This window comes from Microtus oregoni, unplaced genomic scaffold, assembly GCF_018167655.1.
Source record: "Microtus oregoni isolate MIOR12 unplaced genomic scaffold, Mior012 000001F_ref0000356, whole genome shotgun sequence".
Taxonomy (NCBI): Eukaryota; Metazoa; Chordata; class Mammalia; order Rodentia; family Cricetidae; genus Microtus; species Microtus oregoni.
This window is the reverse complement of record NW_024543060.1, coordinates 71,820,251-71,839,925: the sequence shown is the minus strand read 5'-3', so window position 1 is coordinate 71,839,925 and position 19,675 is coordinate 71,820,251. Positions and strand designations below refer to the sequence as shown.

Sequence of the window (19,675 nt, the reverse complement as noted above, 5' to 3'; positions counted from 1 at the left end):
AGATGGATAAATGGGTATAGGAGCTGGTTTCAGAGAGAGAGCTCGTAAGTTTTATTTTTCTACAGGAAAAAAAATGCTTCCAAGAATAAGCCTAAGAACCTCCCTTTCCTAGTAGAATTTTAGAACTAGAAGTTAGTTCCTAGCTGTGTCCAAATGCATGGGTAGAAGTGTTGAGAGGCGAGCTCCACCTGCAGAGCAGACTTGCCAGTTACCTGAGGACACAGAGCAGTAAGACAGCAGGAAATACCAATAAAGCCCTTCATAGTGAAAAAGTTGATAGAATGTAATAAATACCCAGAAAAATAAAAATGAAGTTCCCTCCAGAACATTCCAGAGAACTTCATAGCTTGACGGATCGCAATTTTCCTGAAACCACAGGATCTAAAAGAACAAAGTGAAGGGTTTAATTGCTAATGTGAAGGTACTCTTGCCCTCCTTTAAATATTTCCTTATAGGGTACTGTTCCCCCACCTAAGTCCTTCGTAAACGCTGGGTGCTCTCTACTTTCAGACCTCAGCTATTTGAGATTAAATTGCTCCTGAGAAAATTTGTTTTCTTTTTTTAGATCATGTCATATTCAGAAGTTGCTGCAGTTGAAGAGACAGTGAGTAATGTATGACCCTGTGTTTAAGATGCTAGCAGTTCTGTGTTTTCTGTGATTTCAAGTTGGAAGTGGTGTTTTCTACTGCGCTCTGTGTGCATTGCCATTATATAACACAGCAAGGGAAGATAGACCAATCTAAAATTTTGTTTCTACTTCTTACTTTTTACTACAAAAGTAATGCATAGTAATGTACCATAATTAAACACAGAAAACATAATAAAACTCTGCCTCCTGAATACAACCCTGTTGATGTTTTAGTGTATCTTTCCTTAGTTTGTATGTGTTTTTCTTATATTAAGTGTGGTAAAAATGGGATAAGTACCTAATGGACCAAGGCATAGTCTCTAGCCATTGGTGATAAGCTCAAGTTCACTGAGAAAAAGATGCTTTAAGATCTTTGATGTAAAACTCAAGTATAAAATGTGCACATTTTTGCAGATTAGAGGAATATGAGAAATGCAAGCTAAGTATAGAGTGATGACTTCTGTTCTAAGAACAAGCGGCTCCCAGCTGCATCATATATTCTTCCCTAAGTTTCTTCTTCTCGGAGCCAAAGATAACACTGAATAGAACCCTGAGATGCATTGTGTAATCCTTCAAAATGTGGGTTCTAGGAGCCGCCTGCAGCAGGATTGCTTCAGAGAGTGACTGATCAGCTAACTGTACCGGGGGAAGAGGTGCCGCCAGCTGTGTCCTTGCTGGATAAGCTTTCTGCACTTTCCCTTCTGCTCACCAGATGGCGTCAGTCAAGCTAGTGCATATACAGGGAGGAAAGGACGATGCTAAAACTGTAGTCTTATGGAATCATCTTTGTACCACGGGTGGCTGTTGTCTTGGTGTGGCTGAGACAGAGGAGTTCTTAGGTTGAAGGGCATGGTGATAAACTTCTGCTTTGTCCTTTATGTTTCCTAAAGGTGGAATACTTACAGATTAGGTGCCACGCATTTAGATATACAATACAGTTAGATCACAGTTTTTGTTGTTTTCTGAGACTCATAGAGTAATGATTTAAAGAATTCTTATAAATATTGTTTTAATGAAAGTGCCCACAAATCCTTTAAATGAAAGTTTCCAGTCATATCAGTATTCCAGTCAAATTAGAAAATTTATTTCTGTAACAAATTACTGAAATGAGTTTGGATATTTATTGAATAAAAAGAAAATATCTCAATCTGACTTAATGGTTTTTCAACTCTGAGAAGTTTCTGGATTCTGTGAGATGTGAGTAGTATTTTAGTGCTCTAACTAAAGCCAAAGAGTGACTAATTTATAAAAAAAAAAAAGTACAAGATGCTTGTATAGAGTACTTTAGTCATTTCTCAGTCTTTCTGTGTCTCACAGCATGGTGCTGTACCCCAAAAGTGTAAGAATGACAAAGGTGTAGAGATAACAAGAAGATATTCAGTTGCTTGTGCCCGCTTCCCGTTGGCATGATGCTCAGGTGGCTTGGGAAGGATGGCTTACCGACATTATGGGATGTAAGATCTTTGAGGGAAGTGTTTCTGAAGCCTTCCGTGTTTCAGCTTTGGCTTTGGAGTGCTTTCACTTGAGTCTTAGGTTTGTTTTCTGGTGGCTGTTCCTTTATACTACGACAGTTGTCAGTCATCAGTGACTAAGGTATTCAGGTCATGAACCTAACTCACGCATATTGTCATTTGTGCCTCTTGTACCAGCCTGGACCTTTTCTCCGTACAGACTTTATGTATTCAACTGCCTTTTGGACATCCCCTTGGATATCTTAACAGACGTCTCCCACGTAGCCTTCCCGAGCTCCTTGGTGTTCTCCATATAACACAGCTGCTCAGCTAATGGCATTTCTACCATGCAGGTGCTCAGTGCACACCACTTGAAATCATCTTGATTGCTTCGCTCTTGCCTCCCACTCGGTCTGTTCGGAAATCCCGCTGCTGTCCTTTCAAGCTGTGTTCAGCCCTGAATAACCTTTCGTCACCTGCACTGCTGCTACTGTGTTGTCCCCAGACTGTTTCAGTAAACTCCATTTACACTCTTGCTTTTAGAGTATTCGCAAAAGAGCAAGTTGGAATAATGCTGCTAACATATAATCAGACCTTGTCAGTTCCTTTCTCGAAACCATTTATCGCTCCCCTAATCCCATTCAGGGTACAACCAAAGCCGAAATGAGGCTGTGCAAAGACTCCGTAGTCTCTTTGATTTCAATGTTAGTTCTCTTTTCCTGATGCAGTCTAGCTCCTGAGTCACGCTGACTCCCAGGCCATTGGCACTGGCTCACACCCAGTCCTCTGCATTTACATTTTGTTCCCTGTAGCATTTTTTCTGACAGTTCTCCGTATCCTGTTTGAACACTTTAGTAGGGTGTTCTTAAGCTGCCTGTCTGAAGCCCAGAGCTGTTTTCCCATGATGCTCAGTATGCCCCTATTCTATGTTTATCTTCTCCTTTTATTTTTAAACTATATAATGTTTATTATGGTCTTTTACCTTTTCTCCACTAAAACTTAATACTACTCTGACAGAATTCTGATATTGGTGGTGTGTGGGTCAAACCCAGGGCCCAGAACTAGGCACACACTGTACCACTGAGGTACAGAGCCAAGCCCAGGACAGGATTTTTGTCTATCTCATTTACTGCTAGTATCCTTTGGTGCTAAAATGTTACGCCTATAGCTGTTACTATAACTATTTACTGGATGTATTGGCAGTATTATTTCAGGTCATCATTTACTGTGTCAAACTGAACAAGTTATGATTAAATCCAATGAACGGGATAAGGCACAAATGGCACATGCATGCTGAAAGGTGTAATGTTGGTATTTTAATGCAGTTTTGGGAACAATACCTAAAGTTACTGTCTATGCTGAAAATTAGTTTTTGAACATGAACAGGTAAGGAATAGAAACTGCACAAAAGTCAGCCCAGGCTGTGAGCCAACAGGATTGGAGAACATAAAACAAAGCTGTGCAGCAGAAATAAGTGTGTTAACCCTTTACTCTCCTAAAACCTTCAAATACAGAGGTTTGTAATTTTTTTTTTTTTTGGTATAGGTACATGTGCACACACATTCCTGCTCTCCTGCTTTTTGTGTGGTTAAAACTACAGTTTTTCTTTGTGAATTTACTGATTAAACTAGGGAAAATAATAATAATAAAGTCTAAGGAATTAAAAAGGCAAAAGTATTTGTGATAATCCTAAATGGCACCCACTGGTCCTTATTCACTGATGAACAATCTCCTTCTCTCCTCGAGTAGACAAACTACTGTATTTGATTTTCTTTGTTTTAGTTTTAGGGTTTTTTTTTTTTGAGGTTTGTTTTAAGACAAGTAAATGTAAGTTTTCTCTAAATTTATCATTGCAAGAAGGTTTTTAGACATAGGTGTCTCTGAAGCATGTTTAAAGCTGGCTAGAGTTGTCTCTGTTGGCTTCCTGCCTTCTTGCAGTTTTCCACTGTTATTTATTTACAATTTATTGTCTCATAAGTGATCCTAGAGTCAAGTATTAAATGAGTATTTATTTCAAACTTTGTGACTCAGGAATCCAGGAGCAGCTGGTTACAGTGAAGATTAGGAGGGAATTGTACCGTTAACTCCATTGATTGGCTGGAGAGGAGAGAGCCTCTTCAACCTGACCTAGTGCTTCACCTCAGTGCTTGCCTGTGGGCCATCTGAGACTGGCCTGGGAGAGTCCTGTAAGCACGACCTGATCTCAGAAGAGGCCTCTGTCCTTTTGCAGTTCTCCCTTTATGAGTAGTGAGCTAGTGCATGCTTTACAGACCGGGCGCTGAGGAGGGAAGATCAAGGGCTTCAGAATAGCCTGGGCACGGTGTTCAAACCAAGCCTACACTTCCTCCTGCCCCAAAGCAAAAGCAACAAAAGGAAATAGAGTAGGTCTGCACACTCTGGGAGAGAAGGGAGTCTTCACCAGGGAATAAGGACCACTGGGTGCCAGTTTAGATTGTCTTCACAGATACTTTTGCTTTTCTAACTTTTAAGATTTTTTTTAATTTAAATTATGTGTTTGTGTGTGAACCTTTTCTGTGGGTGTGTGCATGTGTGAGTACGGTGCCTGCAGAGGCCAGGAGTGAATTCTCTGGAGCCAGAGTCACAGGCAGTTGTGAGCTTGGTCCTCTGGAAGAGCAGCCGAGTCATCTCTTCAGCCCTGCCTTACAAGGACTTTAATCTCCTCCTTCAAGCTGTTTGTAATAAGGACCCGAGCACAATGAGTCCATTGTCAGCCAAGCTGTATTCTGTGAAACTGAAATCCATTCGTAGAAGAATATGCATGGATTAACATCTGAAGAAAAATAGACACAGAACATGATATTCAGAATTGCTCAACAGCTGTCACTTTAGGAAAGTGGCAGGTAGGAGTTCTCCAAGGAGATGCCAGACGCCTGAAGCAAGCAGGTCACCTTGTGTGGTCACAGCCAGCTACAGTTCCTTCACTGTGTCTGGAACAATGTAGTCAATCAGTGGGAAGTTTTTAGACTGGTTTGGGAAATTGTAGATAGCTGAGAGCTGTGTGCCCAATAAGGGAGTCCTGACTGATAGTGGAGGTTAAAAGAGTTTCTAGGTAGAGATCTGCAGGGTTTTTTTTTTCTCCCCCTGTTGATGTTAATTTTAACTTCTTCATTAAAGAACTGTATCTTCTGCTTGGTATGGCAGAACATAGGAGGTTGCAGGAGCAGCACTGTGGGATTGAGGCCAGCCTAGAGTCCTCAGTGAGGCTGGGGTAGGGCCGGGAGGTATGGAATGTCTGAACTTCCTAAAGGACTAGTGGCTCCAGGTATGCTTGTCTTTAGCGAGTCCTAAGAAAATTATGTCTTGACTTAAAACTCAACCTTGGTTGATTTATCTGACAATAATTTCCTCTTTTCTTTATCTTTTTGCCATTTGGTTAAACAATGATCTATTTGTTGTTGTCTTTGTAGAAGCCATTTGCCCCGTGGTCACTGTACAATAAGCGTGAAGTAAGGTTCTCCTCTCTGTGTAAGACTAAGTCTCTGTAGAGAGCTCTGGTGGCATGCATAGCGCATGCTCAGTAGAGGGTGGATGGTAGGTAGTTTTTTTTTTTTTTTTTTTTTTTTTTGGTTTTTCGAGACAGGGTTTCTCTGTGGCTTTGGAGCCTGTCCTGGAAATAGCTCTGTAGACCAGGCTGGTCTTGAACTCACAGAGATCCGCCTGCCTCTGCCTCCCGAGTGCTGGGATTAAAGGCGTGCGCCAACATCGCCCAGCCGATGGTAGGTAGTTTAAAGCTTCAGATGGAAAAGAAGGAGTGCTCAGTGCTCTTAGGTTTCTGAAGAAGCTTTACGACTCCTAATCCCTACCTTAAATTGGAATCTAAAGGAACTTTCGGCTTGAGTCATCGCAAAGCAACACACTTTGGTGATTCCGGTTTCCCTTCCTACCCTCACTTCCCAAGTTAAAACAAACATTTGGTATTGTCTCTGCCAAGGTTCTTTTGGTATAGAGAAGAAAATGTCTTATAAATTATGATGATTGACACTAATGTGCATGCACTGCCTACTCACAGACTAACGCTGTTCCTCTTGTCCTTTTGTCTCACTGCTGCTTCCGTCCGGTGTTTGCTTCTTCCTGGTTTGGATTGTGTTTGTTTGCTGCTCAATTCCTCTGCATTAAAAGCTTCTTGGTGATAGCAAAGATGTCCTTGGGCCATCAAGTAAGTAGCTAAAGTTGGGTTGCCATGCTTTGGGGACATGATAATGTTTTGGTCTTACTTGTAAACAACCGATACTTTCCCAGTTTTGATTGGAGAAATGCTCAGTGCCCACTGTTCATCTGTCACAGTCTACATGTGCCAGACAGATGTCACGCTGTCTAGAGCCAAGAGAGCACGTGCTGCTCTTCCCGAGGACGAGCCCACCACCACCTGTAACTCCTGCTCAGAGTTATCTGTGGGTCCCACTCCTCTCAGCTCGAATGATCCTTTTCACAGGGTCAGAAAACACAGATATTACATTATGATTCATAACAATAGCAAAATTACAGTTATGAAGTAGCAATGAAATAAATTTATGCTTGGGAGTTACCACAGCATGAAGAACTGTGTTAAAGGGCTGTGGCTTTAGGAAGGTGAGAACCCCTGCTCTAGAGGATGGACGATTCATTATTTAGGACTTTCTTCTCACTAAACTCTGGCCCAGTCATCACATGAAGAGATCATAGAAGGACTTCACTGCCGCCTCAAACCAAGAAATAGTGTTTTAGTTTGTAGAATTTTAATATAATTTGACTGTGATGTTTTATTTGCTTTTTAAAATATGTTTTATCTTGCAAGTCTAGAAGATTAGCCATTAAAACATAATTATGTCCAGTTTACTGGAACAAATTTTGCTGGTTTTGTTTTTGTTTTCTGAATAGGGTTGCATATTGTGGTAGCTTTTGAATAAGCACAAAAAATAAATCATGGCCCTTCAGAGTTGTTCAGTCCATCTAAACAGTGACAGGATTGTCGCTACATTAAAGAAATCTTAGCAACACTGAACTGAAAAGAACTTCCTAGATAGCTAATAAAATATTAATTTTATAAATGAAAAGTCTACAGCTAAAAGCTTAATCTCCAGGAAGCTACAGTTGCTGTCACGCACTGTTGACTGCTGCTGAACTACAAAGCGAGAGAAGGGCATTGCTGCTTGAGTTAAGGTCTAGCAAAATCGTTAAAGTGTTATTCCATCAAAAACTGGACAGAGGATTTGATTTTACTGAATAACAACATAGGAAACTGATTTAGAAGTTTTAGTATTTGTTTCTGGTAGTCAACTCTTTGATGGAGGAAGGTCATTGGTTAAAAAATAAAGAAACTGCTTGGCCCTGATAGGTTAGAAAATAGGTGGGTGGAGTAAACAGAACAGAATGCTGGGAGGAAGAGGAAGTGAGCTCAGACACCATGCCGCCGCTCTGCAGGGCAGACGCCATGAAGCAAGCCGCCAGGTCAGACATGCTGAATCTTTCCCGGTAAGCGCACCTAGTGGTGCTACACAGATTATTAGAAATGGGCTAAATTAATACGTGAGAATTAGCCTAGAAGAGGCTAGATATAATGGGCCAGGCAGTGTTTAAAAGAATACAGTTTGTGTGTTGTTATTTCGGGGCATAAGCTAGCCAGGCGGCCTGGAGCCGGGCTGTGGGAAGAGGCCCGCAGCTCCTACTACAACTCTTCGTTGCAAGCCATCTCTGTCCTTTGGGGTTCAAAGAAAGGTACCGAACAAGATAATGGCAGAAGTTCTTCATAGTGAGATTTTTGTCACTGCTGTCATTCTAGAGAGAGGGTAGTTGGTGGCATGAGTATGATTACATACATTATGTCATAATGAAACCCATTATTTTCCACAAGTAGTATATTTTAGTAAAAAGTAGACCATATATAATCTTTGGTCTGTGTTAGTTGCTTTTCTCCTCAAATACTGGTTAGAATATATTTTTAACTTTTTAATAAGATGATAAAGTAATGCACTAACTTTTAAAATTGCAACAGGTCTTAACTGTTTAAAATATGTTGCACATTAAATAGCAATATTATCAGGTAGTGGAGAATTTTAAAGTAGAGCATAAATCCTTTTTACCCAGTTTTTTATTTTGCCAAGAATATTTTTAAATCCTAAAAAGCCTCTACGGATTACTGTATCCTATCACTACCATAATCTCCAAAGAGAAAGACTCGTAAACGTTTAGGTTGACATACAGGTTTCTTAGGCACCTTATCTTGGCTTCCATGTAACCTACGGACAAACCTCAGAACTTGGAAAATTCTTGAAGTGTTTAAATTAAATTCAGGAACTAAGGAAAGTGATAGATTCACACCTTGTACAGTAACCATAATATTAATTATTCCGCTGTGATTTCTGTTAAGTAACAGGAGCTGCAAAGTAGGCTACTTGCACTATAAGTGGAACCAGCAGAGGGCGCTGTAATGTCACCGTTGGCCGGTGAATCACTTGACAGAAACTACACTGCAATGGCAAATAGCTTTTGAGTTATTTAGCAAATGTTTATCAGTTGCGTCAGTGTTACACACAAAAACAAAGTCATTATGCTTCTTATGCTTCTGTACTCTTCTACTGTGCACTTTCTATAGGACATTGAATGATTTGTGTTATGAGAGCTTCCTTTGTCTGTAAATGGTTAATGCTTGTAAATGAGTTGAGACAGAACAGAGAGGAAGATGGGCTTTCTGTCTTGCTGCGAAACACTCTGAAAGAAGAGATTGCTTGAGATCTGGGCATGACGGCACAAGGTTGTAATTCCAGCATCTAACAGTTTCCTGTAAGATGTAAGGAGGCAGACAGACTGGAGTGTGTGAGTTCTGTACAGTTTGGGTTCTGTGTTGAAATCGTGTCTCCAAAAATCACATGACCATTGAGTTGGGAAGAGGTGAACTGAACTGTTCCCTATGAGTAGAGTTATTTAAGACACACACCTGTGCATTAGATACTAAAGCATGCTTTAATCTACTCCTTTTCTCTAACTTGTGGCCTTTCCCATGCATGACGGCTATTTTGTTTATCTTATTTTTATTTTTCACTTAAAAAGTATTGTTTTTTTTCAAATTTAAAAAATTTTAATTGCATATGTATCTCTAAGATTTTTAATCTAACATTAATTGTGTGTGTGTGTGTGTGTGTGTGTGTGTGTGTGTGTGCGTGCATGCGTGTGTGGTCAGTGTGCTTTTGGAGGTCAGAGGACAACTTGTGGGAGTCAGTTCTCTTGTTTCACTATGTGAGTCCTGACCTTGGGTCATCAGGTTTGGCGGCAAGTGCCTTTACCACCGAGTCGTCTCGCTGGTCCCTGTATTCCTAAGTTTTGCTTGTTTTTCTTTTTTATTTCTTACTTGTTTCTTTTCTGATATAAGAGATTAAATCCAGGACACCTCTTTTATGCTAGCCAGGTGCCCTCCTTATTTTTAAAGCACTGTATCATAGTATATGTAAGATGTTGAGAACTTGATTTTGTAGTTGTATTTCTCTGGTTCTTCTGTGCTGTTTGATCCAGATATAGATGCCATATACCAGTCTAGCTTGTGCTTGTTCCTCAGGTTATCAGCCCATCTTGTTTTATCTTTATGAGACAGTCTTACTGTGTAGACTGCCTTTGCCCTCCATGTATGGGATTAACGATGCACACCACACACCCGGACAACTCATTTAAATATTTTATTTTAGAATTATTATTGTTGCTTTATTTTATGAGTATGTGTGCTTTGCCTGCATGCGTGTCTGTATACCTGGTGCCAGCAGAGGTTCAGATGAGGGTGTTGGTACCCCGAGAACTGGAACTACAGATGGTTGTGAGTTGTCATGTGTGTGTATGGGGATTCTAACCCAGGTTGTCTGCAGAGCAATGAGTGCTCTTATCTGCTGAGCTGTTTCTCCAGTGCTCCTCACCCCACTCCATTTTATTTGGAACTGGTGAGCACTTAAGTTTTTTGAACGTTTTTCTTTTCTTTTTTTTCCTGAACAGTGTTGTTTGAAAATTCTTACTCATGTCTCTTAGAATACACGGGAGTTTTTCTAGGTATTATAAGAATAAGATCGTATTGCATTCATCAAGTATGTGCTAGTCCCAAGTTATTCCCCAAAGTGCCAGTATCATCTTATACTCCAGCAGTGCCCAAGATCTTGATGATCCTGTCTTCCTTATTTGGTATTATCAGGTTTGTTAATTTTTTGGTTCTGGCGACTATAAAATATCCTACTGTGAAACTGATTTCCGTCTCCCTGGTTATTAAGCAGAGGGAATATTTTCATGTGCTTACTGACATTTTCATTTTCTGCGAAATGCTGTTCAGTTCTCCCTTCTATTTTTCTGTGATGCTGTTGGTCTTTTCTAATTGATATATAGGAGCTATATATTGAAAACACTTTAGACACAACCTTTGTTAGCTTTATGGCTATCAATATATTCTCCTGCTCCGTGTTTTTTCAGTTTCGTTATGGGATTATCTAATGACTGAATTCCTAATTTTAATGTTGTAGTGCTAGTATTTATTAATTCCTTTTTAATTAGTGTTATTATATCTTTGTATAGGGATTACTACCTGCCCCAAATCTATTTAAATACTCTGTTTTAAAAGTTTTCAAGTTTTGTATTTTCATTTGTTTCCTTAATTTTCATGGGAAATTGCTCATATGTGCTGCAATGAAGGAATGGACTCTGTTTGTCTGGTATGCCTGATCAGGTGTCCTAATGCCTTGTCTTTCCTCTGTTATGTTTGTGGACTACACATATGAAGGGATCATGTTGTATAAATGACTTAGTTTTTGTGCATTCCTACTATTAATTACAAATCTGTTTATTTTTTAATCAACAAAACAAACCAGATTTAGTAGCTCGAGGAACCAAAATATATACTTTATGATGGTGAAGCTTCATAACAATAAGAAAGCTAGTTTGATTGGCTTTTAAGTAAAATTTTATCACATACCTTTAGTGTAACAGGAAAAGCAGTATCTTCAATGTGTCAGGAAGCAAATCAGGATTAAACATGGGGAAATGAAGCAGACAAAAATCTTGTGTCATGAAATTTAAGTTCTAGTGGAGGAGAAGAGAGGCAATAGTTAAATATTTCAGATGGTGATACGGGCTACCATGGAAATCATGGTGACAGACAATAGCTTGAGATGGGCGGACACTAACACATAGAGATCCATGAATTGTGCTTTATTAAAACCAAGAACCTGTTTATCAGCAAGCACCATGAAGAAACCAAAAGACTTTTCCAAACAGATAACATTTGAATACAGAGAGCAAGCAAAAGGAAACTATAAATAAAAATCTGGGCCAGAGTATTCCTGATAGAAGGAATGAGAAACAGGCCCTAAGGTCTAGAGAAATGGCTCAGCAGTTAAGGGAGCTTTTCTTCCAGAGGTCCTGAGATCTGTTCCTAATATCCACATTGTTGGCTCACAACCACCTGTAACCCTAGCTCTAGAGCAGCAGTTCTCAGCCTGTGGGTCATGACCTCTTTGGTCGTCTAAAGACCCTGTCACGTAGTCGCATATCAGATATTTACATTATGATTCATAACAGAAAAATTGCAGTTATGAAGTAGCAACCAAATAATGTTCTGATTGAGGTCAGCACAACATGAGGAACTGTATTAAAGGTTCACAGCATTAGGAAGGTTGAGAACCACTGCTGTAGAGGGATCTGACACCCGATTCTGGCCTCCATAGGCATCCCCACACTTGTGGCATACATTCACATGGATACAACACACATTAAAAAATAAATTTTAAAAAGAAATAAAACAGGCTCAGAAAATTGCAAGATAGCATTTTTTTTTTTTTTTTTGATTTTTCGAGACAGGGTTTCTCTGTAGCTTTTGGTTCCTGTCCTGGAACTAGCTCTTGTAGACCAGGCTGGCCTCGAACTCACAGAGATCTGCCTGCCTCTGCCTCCCGAGTGCTGGGATTAAAGGCGTGCGCCACCACCGCCCGGCGCAAGATAGCATTTTTAAGGAAAACTGAGGTGGCCCTTATTTCAGGAACCAAAAGGAGGTTGAAAAGATACGAAGGTGCTGACCCTTTGGCTCTTGAGGCAATGGATTTATTGTAAGGGGAGCTCCTCCCCCACCCCTCTCTTCTTTTTACTAGGGATGAAACCCAGGACCCTTCCCAGGCTAGCATCATTGCTATATCCGAGCTGTGGAGACTAACTGAAACAGTCTCACTAAGTTGCTAAGGCAGACCTTGAACTTTAACACTCTATAGCAAGGGTAGAACTTGCAACAAGTGCTCCTAACTGCTGAGCCATCTCTCTAGCCCATATCAGGGGGCCTTTTGAAGGTAGACTTTGAAAACTAGGACGAATGTGAGTCTTGCCTATTATGTGCTGATCTTATTATTTGCCATCAAAAATTAGAAACCAGAGTAGAAATTCAGTTGAATGTACAGTTTGGTTTCCCCCAGCCACTGATTTGTAATTAATACTGCTGTACATCTTCCCTTATACTTTTGACCATTTGTGTCTCTTCTCTGAGATGATTTGTCTTTCCCTGTTATATTGACAGATGATGAAAAGTTAATGTTACCCTGTGAAAGATACACAGTAAACCATAGGGGCCCTACCAGTTCATATATACAATGTCTATAATCTGTTTATTTAACTGAGACTTACGTGTCTATTCCTCTTGGATTTATAGTATCTGAACATAAAAACAAAATGATTATGCAAGCTTACTAAAGTTGTAAGATTAGTATAATCATAGAGGAATTTCAGTTTTATTCAAATTATTAGTTATGCTACAAAACCCATGGATTTAATGGTAATTGCTTTTCTTTTCTTTTCTTGAGCTGTTGTAGCAAACAGTGAGGAACCTCAGCTTTTGACCCCAGGAAAGATGAGTCAGCGCCAAGGGAAAGAGGCATACCCAACACCAACTAAAGATCCGCACCAGCCCTCTCTCAGTCCTGCAAGTCCTCACAGCCAGGGTAAGAAGCCTCAGGCTTGAGTTCTTGTTCGTCCGCAGAAGCCTGACATTCGTTGTCCACACTGCATTTCCATCTGGATTTGTGCAGATTCGCTGCTGTTGTTTATTTTGCTTGGATCTTTGCAACAGACTTAGTACACCTTCCTTTCTACTTATTTGACTCCGCTTAGATTCAACAACACATTTTGTTAGTTGTCTCATTCTTGTAAACCAGGAATTCTTTTACTTTTTGGTCTTAAGGCCTCCTTACATCCATAAAACATTGAAAATTTCCAAGAGGTTCTATTTATATGAATTGCATTTGTTGATATTTACCATAATATCAATTAACCCTATGGAATTAGAAAATGTTTTTTATTAATTGAATTAAAACAATAAACACATGTTAATATTGATGAAGTTGTGTTTAACATCACTTCATGTACTTTTGTGTTGGGAATTTACAAAATTCTCACTACAAGCTATTTTGAGTACATGATTGATCATGGTCACCCACAGTTGTTGTGCTGGGTCATAGAACACTTGGTCACCCCTGTTGATTGATCATGGTCATCCACAGTTGTTGTGCTGGGTCATAGAACACTTGGTCACCCCTGTTGATTGATCATGGTCATCCACAGTTGTTGTGCTGGGTCATGGCACGGGAGTACACACTTAGGGTCCTGACAGTCAGGGTACAGAGAAGAGCAGGGTGAGTTCAAGGCCGGGCAGGCTACACAGTGATAACCTGTCTGCAGAGACAGGGAAGTAATTTTAGGCGCTGGAAGCTGGTGAGTGTTAGCCATTCTTTCTCTACCTACCCTCATTCCTCTCCATTTCCAGTAGTCTATAACCACTATTTTACACTCACTTCTGTTAGTCCAGTTCCTTTAGCTGCTACCTTATTGATTCTTTTAGCTCCCATACCTCTTGTTACTTGAGTTTTGTGTCTGCTTACTTTATCTAATGTAGTATCTTCCTGTTCTCTTCATGTCGTTACTAGGATTTAATTTTCCGTGAACATTGCACACATATATAACATTTTGTTTATTCAGGAGCCTGTAGGTTGATTCTATATCATGGTTATTGTGACTTTAGGAAATATTGAATTGCAAAATTGCTTGAATACTGATTTCCTTCATTTGAGTATTTGGAAATGCTGGATCATGAAATTTTTTTTTATTAAAAATGATGCCCCTTCCTTACTACTTGGTATTTTTACAAGTCTTTTTAATATCTAGCTTAATAAAAAGGGACCCCTGTGTTTTGGTTTCTGCTTCTGTATAATCAATGTGTTTTAATATGATAAATTTAAGTATAGGAATAAAATCTGGACATACAGATTTGTTATATGCACATAACAAATCAGGCATTGTTCTGTTTTTAGTTCAGCAAAACTTGATGAACGGTACTCTTAAACATTGGCTGCCAAATGGAATTGGAAAATGCATTTATGAACTTTGTGCATTCTTCTAAATTAAAGCTGGTTTGTTTTGAATTTTGTATTAAAATGCTACACGGTAGTGACTTATACATTTTCCATTTTATCATACAGAATATCGAAATCTATGTGTATAAAAGGTTCAACAGTAATAGTTTTTTTCAGTGTTTTGAATTTCATCAAGAAAACATTCTTTTCCATGAGTACATGGCAGCAGCGAGTTTGGTGACTGATACTGTAATACTATGAAACTGACTTTGGCCTTGCAGACCCTGTGAAAGGGTGTCAGAGACTCCCTCAAGCCCATGGATTGCACTTCCTACTTTATACCGGGTTCTGGTACTCAGCTAGAGTTTGATTGCATATTCTGTTTCCCCGTGGCACTCCATAGCTGCAGTGGAAGAGCTATTGCTTTTAAGACTTAACTTGAATTTATTGTTCCACTTTTTATTTTGCTTGGTTTCAGTTATCTGTTCATAATTATGGTTTGAAATTGTCAAATGGGAAATTCCAGAAATGAGAAACTCCTCAGTTTTAAGTTGCACTTAATTCTGAGTCTTGTGATGAAATCTTGTCCAAGATCCTGCTCTGTCCTTCCAGGAATGTGAATCATCCCGTCGTTCAGGGTGTTCTGCTGGATGCAGCAGCCATGCCATGGCAAGAGGGGAACGTCTCTATAGGTTCTACTACAGCATATTGCTATAATTATTGTTTTTGTTATTGTTAATCTCTTATGGCACTCACTTATAAACTAAACATTATTAGGTGTGTCTGTATATAGTAAGACTTAGTACTGTTGGGACTGGAGAGATGGCTCAGAGGTTAGGAGCACTGGCTGCTCTTCCTGAGGTTCTGAGTTCAGTTCCTAGCAACCACATGGTGGTTCACAACCATCTTTAATGAGATCTGGTGCCTTTTTCTGGCAGGCAGGCAGGCATACTTACAGGCACAACACTGTATACATAATAAACAAGTCATAAAAAATAGTACAAAAATAGAAAATAAAAAAATTGTAAGAATCATCTGTGGTCTTGGAATGTAGTATCCATGGATAAGGGGAAAGGGAGCTATTATTTAGCTACCTTGTACTTTTTAAAATTACATTTAGACCTCTATCTATCATAACTACACTACTGTCAGATTTTAGTGTGACTTTATGAATTCCTTTTTGAGATCAGGCTTGTTCAGCCCCTCTTTCCCTAGAGTCCCGTGTAATTCAAGCAGGCTTCCAACTGTGTGATTTGGAGGACAACCTTGAATTCATGATCCTTCCGCTTTCTCCTTATGAGTGCCAGGATTACATGTGGGTGCCATCATGCCCAGTTTATGTTGTATTGAAGATTGAACCCAGCACCTTCAGCATGCTAGGTTAGACTTCTACCACTGAGCTACATCCCAGCCCCAGGTCTTTAGGAGGCTTGTTGAAATCAAAACTATTTGGTTATTATGATATTACATCTTCAGTGCTGAAGAGTGATCTTGTTTGTTTTGTCTCATGTGCCTTTGACTTTTCAGTAAGTTGGCCCAGTGCCCTGAACAGTGTTGACTCTTTGATTCCTTTGTCGATTATTTAATTTGTTTCTTTGCCTTTGTAATTCTTGTAAATTTGGAGAAGTGTCAAGATTTGATTATATTAATTTTGACCATTTTTGAAAAGTAGTGTTTTATAGGGAGATGTATTACAGCATGTTCCATCACACATGAAGATTCTCATAATTTCTGGTTGTCCTACTAGTGGGGGCATGAGATTGATGTGGATGAAGTGTTACGTTATCCGTTGAATAAAACAGAAATGCTGTACTTGGCGCCCTGCAGACATCCTGTTCTCCATCAACCTTTTACCTAACAGTACCTACATGTGTCTCTCTATAATCTTCTAAGGCTGGTTTTATTATTTGTGTGTGTGGCTGTGTGTGGGTATGTGCATGTGAGTGGGGGACCTGCAGATTGTCTGGATGCCCTGGAGCTGGAGCTGCAGGTGATTAGGAACTGTCTGGTGTGGGTGTTGGTAACTAAAGTCAGCTCCTCTGAAATCGTAGCAGGTGCTCTTAACCACTTATAAATCTTTTTGCCAAAAGGTTGTTGTCTTAGTTATGGTTACTGTTGCTTTGATAAAATGCCATGACCAAAACCAGCTTGGAGAAGAATGGGTTTATTTTGCTCACAGCTGTATGTAACAGTTCATCCTCAAAAGTAGTGAGGGCAGGAACTCATGCAGGACAGGAACCTGGAGGAGGCAGAAACTGATGCAGAGGCCATGAATGGGAGCTGCGTACTGGCTTGCTCCTCATGGCTGGCTCAGTCTGCTTTCTTAAAAAGTCCAGGACCACCAGTCCAATGATGGCACCACCCATAATGGGCTGGGTCCTCCCCTGTCAATCACTAACTAGGAAAATGCCTTATAGCTGAACCTAATGAAAGCATTTTTCTCAAAGGCTTCCTCCCGCCTCTCTGATGATTCTAGCTTGTATCAAGTTGACATAAACCTAGCCAGTATAACTGACCCCTTGTCAACTTGACACACAAACACATCACTTTTCAATTAGAACCTTTCCTTTCTCATTTATCCTAAAGATGGAATGTTAATATCACACTATAAGACATAATAACTGTAAAAGTTCCACAGAACTTAGGAATTCAAACACATTAAACATCCAGTCTTTTTTAAAAATCCAATCACTTTAGAAATCCAGAATCATTTTTGAAAGTTCAAAGCCTTTCAACTTTGGGCTCCTGTAAAAAAAAATTAAGCTAGGTACTTTCTTCAGGAGGGAAGAACCAGGGCACAGTCATGATTTAAACAAAGCAAAACCAAACCCCCACAGCGTGAATGACGGAATGTCCAGTTGTCCAGGATTCACTCAACATCTGCTGGGTTCCGCCGAGGGGCTTTGACACTGCGCCTATGTGCATATGCATCTCCCCACACACTATAGAAAAATCAAAATAATAGTTTTAACACATCATATTTTTCTGAATTTTATAATAAGATCATATCTATAAAAACTTACAGCAGAATCTGGTGGATAATAACTCCGATAGTTGATACGATTATTACAGTAACTTGTCATAGCTATTTTGACTAAAATAATTCTACTTGGGATGAAGGTAGACATTTCGGACTATGCTACACTTCAGCATGTTTGAGAGGCTTATTTAGAATTTCTCTTTAGTGTGGGGCTGGCAGGCTCAGTGCCTCAGTGGGTAATGTACTTGCTGAGCCAATTTGACTCCCTGACTTTGAGCCTCAAGATTCATATAATGGTACAAGAGAACTGATTCCTTAAATTTATTTTCTTACCTTTGCATGCATTCTGTCCCCCAATACATCATGTACTCACACACAATAACAATGAACAAATAAAAGAATTTCTCCTAGTGTGGACCAAGCCCATGCCTAATATTATTTTTTTAACTTAAAATAACTGTAAACTGGGCCATGGTGGTACATGCCTGTAATCGTAGCTCTTGGGAGTCAGACGGAGGAGGATGCAGGGTTCAAAGCCTTGAGCTGTCTGAGAACCTGTCTGAAGCAAATAGCCCTATAAAAACAAGGAAATACGACATTAAGTCTGTGATGAAATGATCTGCTCTAGAGATAAATGCATCTTCAAACCCTGTTAGCCCGTAAGATGTCAGATACTCACTTCCAGGAATTCCACTTGTGAGTGGGAAGAATTAGTTATAAAAGTACAGTGATTAATGCTTACGACAAATGTCTCCTAGTACTTTCAATGTGCTAGCTCTTAGAATTCTTATAGGAGCATGGTATATAAATCATTTCCTCCTTTTACAAATGAGGAACTTGGTCAGTTGGGAAGAACGATTTTCCTTGACCAACTTCACACAGTGTATAAAACAGCTTTAATCTGGGAAGGAATTTTAGTCTGGATTTTACTGGCACTTGCTAGCTTAAGGTTTGGTCAGTTTAGTTGATACATGTTTTAAGACTTAAGTTTTCCGAACTTTAATAATCGTTGTTGTCTTTTGGTAGCAATCCTGTTATATGTGCACAATGCTTTGTAGAGAGACGGTTGTTTCATTTCCTTTGGGTAGTACCTAAGAGTCTAATTACTGGCTAGTGCTGTGTAGTCTGCTTCCAGCGGTGATAATTTGGTTTAGACTTTTAAGCTCTTTTTTATTAATATAATGGAGAAATTGAGCATTATTATATATTCATGTTATTTGAATAGCTAAAACAAAGATGTAGTTACAGACTCCACACTGTTCTGAGAGTAGTTCATCACCCTCATACTCCTGCCAGCCGCCTGGTAGCAGAACTGTTCTCCATGCTTAGTCTTTCTCATTTTGGTTATTCTGCTGGCTGTGTAGTAGAACTAATTGCATGTGGGGTTTTGTTGTTTGTTTGGCTTTGTATTTCCTTACTGACTCACTTTGAGCATTCTTTCTTACGCCTACTGTGTACCTTTTATAAAATATCAGTTCTTATTTGGCCCACTTAAAAATTTGGATTCTCACATTATTAGAATTTTAAGAGCTATTAAATATATTTGTGCCATCTTTTGGTGACTCTGTATTATATTTTCTTCCCGTCTTGGCATGCCTTATCAGTATGGTAATGGTCCCCTTGACAAAGCAGATGTTTTTAATTTTAATGAGGACAGATTTATAATTTCCTCCAAGTTTTTTTTTCATATTAAAGAGATCTTTCTCTTTTACAAGTTTTACATTGTCAGGATATAGTCATTCTCTCCCACACCCTTCCTCCTCAACCCCTTCATGCATTTTTGAGACAGGATCTCATATAATTCAGGCTAGCATCAAACTCACCTTATACCCTTGATTCTTCATCCTTTACTTCCCAAGTTCTGGGAGGTGTGCCACCATGCCTGGCTTCATCTCTCTCTTGGAACCTTTATTTTTAATATCACTGCCTTAGGTCAGGTCTCTAATGTTATATAACTGTATGGCCTACTACTGTTCTTCTCTTAAGCCCTTGCCTTCTAGTATATCAGGTTCATCTTTCTTTAGAAAACAAACAAAAAATTGTCAATATTAGGTGAGGCTATGGTGAAACCGAGGCTCCTACAGATGTGTACATATGGCCAAAGAGTACGTGGGACCTATACGTATGTCTCCAAGAAAATAACATGAGTAAAAATAGAAAATTACAATCCTTCAACCCTGTAATTGAAAGTTGGTTAGATGACTTGCATTTGTATCAGTCCTATCAGTGAAAGGACAACGGCTTTCTGTTACTAAGAGCTGTG

General features: G+C 39.5%; 1 protein-coding gene across 8 annotated transcripts in view; it reads left to right on the top strand.

Annotated features, from left to right (window-relative positions):
* Window positions 1-19,675, top strand: part of Osbpl8 (oxysterol binding protein like 8) — a 138,694-nt gene that overhangs the window by 53,290 nt on the left and 65,729 nt on the right. For 3 of the 8 annotated variants that reach the window (XM_041665817.1, XM_041665826.1, XM_041665807.1), the window contains 3 exons: window positions 566-604; window positions 6,220-6,256; window positions 12,888-13,025. In XM_041665817.1, coding sequence (XP_041521751.1) covers window positions 566-604; window positions 6,220-6,256; window positions 12,888-13,025 — 214 coding nt within the window. The remainder of the gene's footprint in view (window positions 1-565; window positions 605-6,219; window positions 6,257-12,887; window positions 13,026-19,675) is intronic. The other 5 variants (XM_041665843.1, XM_041665835.1, XM_041665853.1 and 2 more) reach the window with 4 other exon arrangements.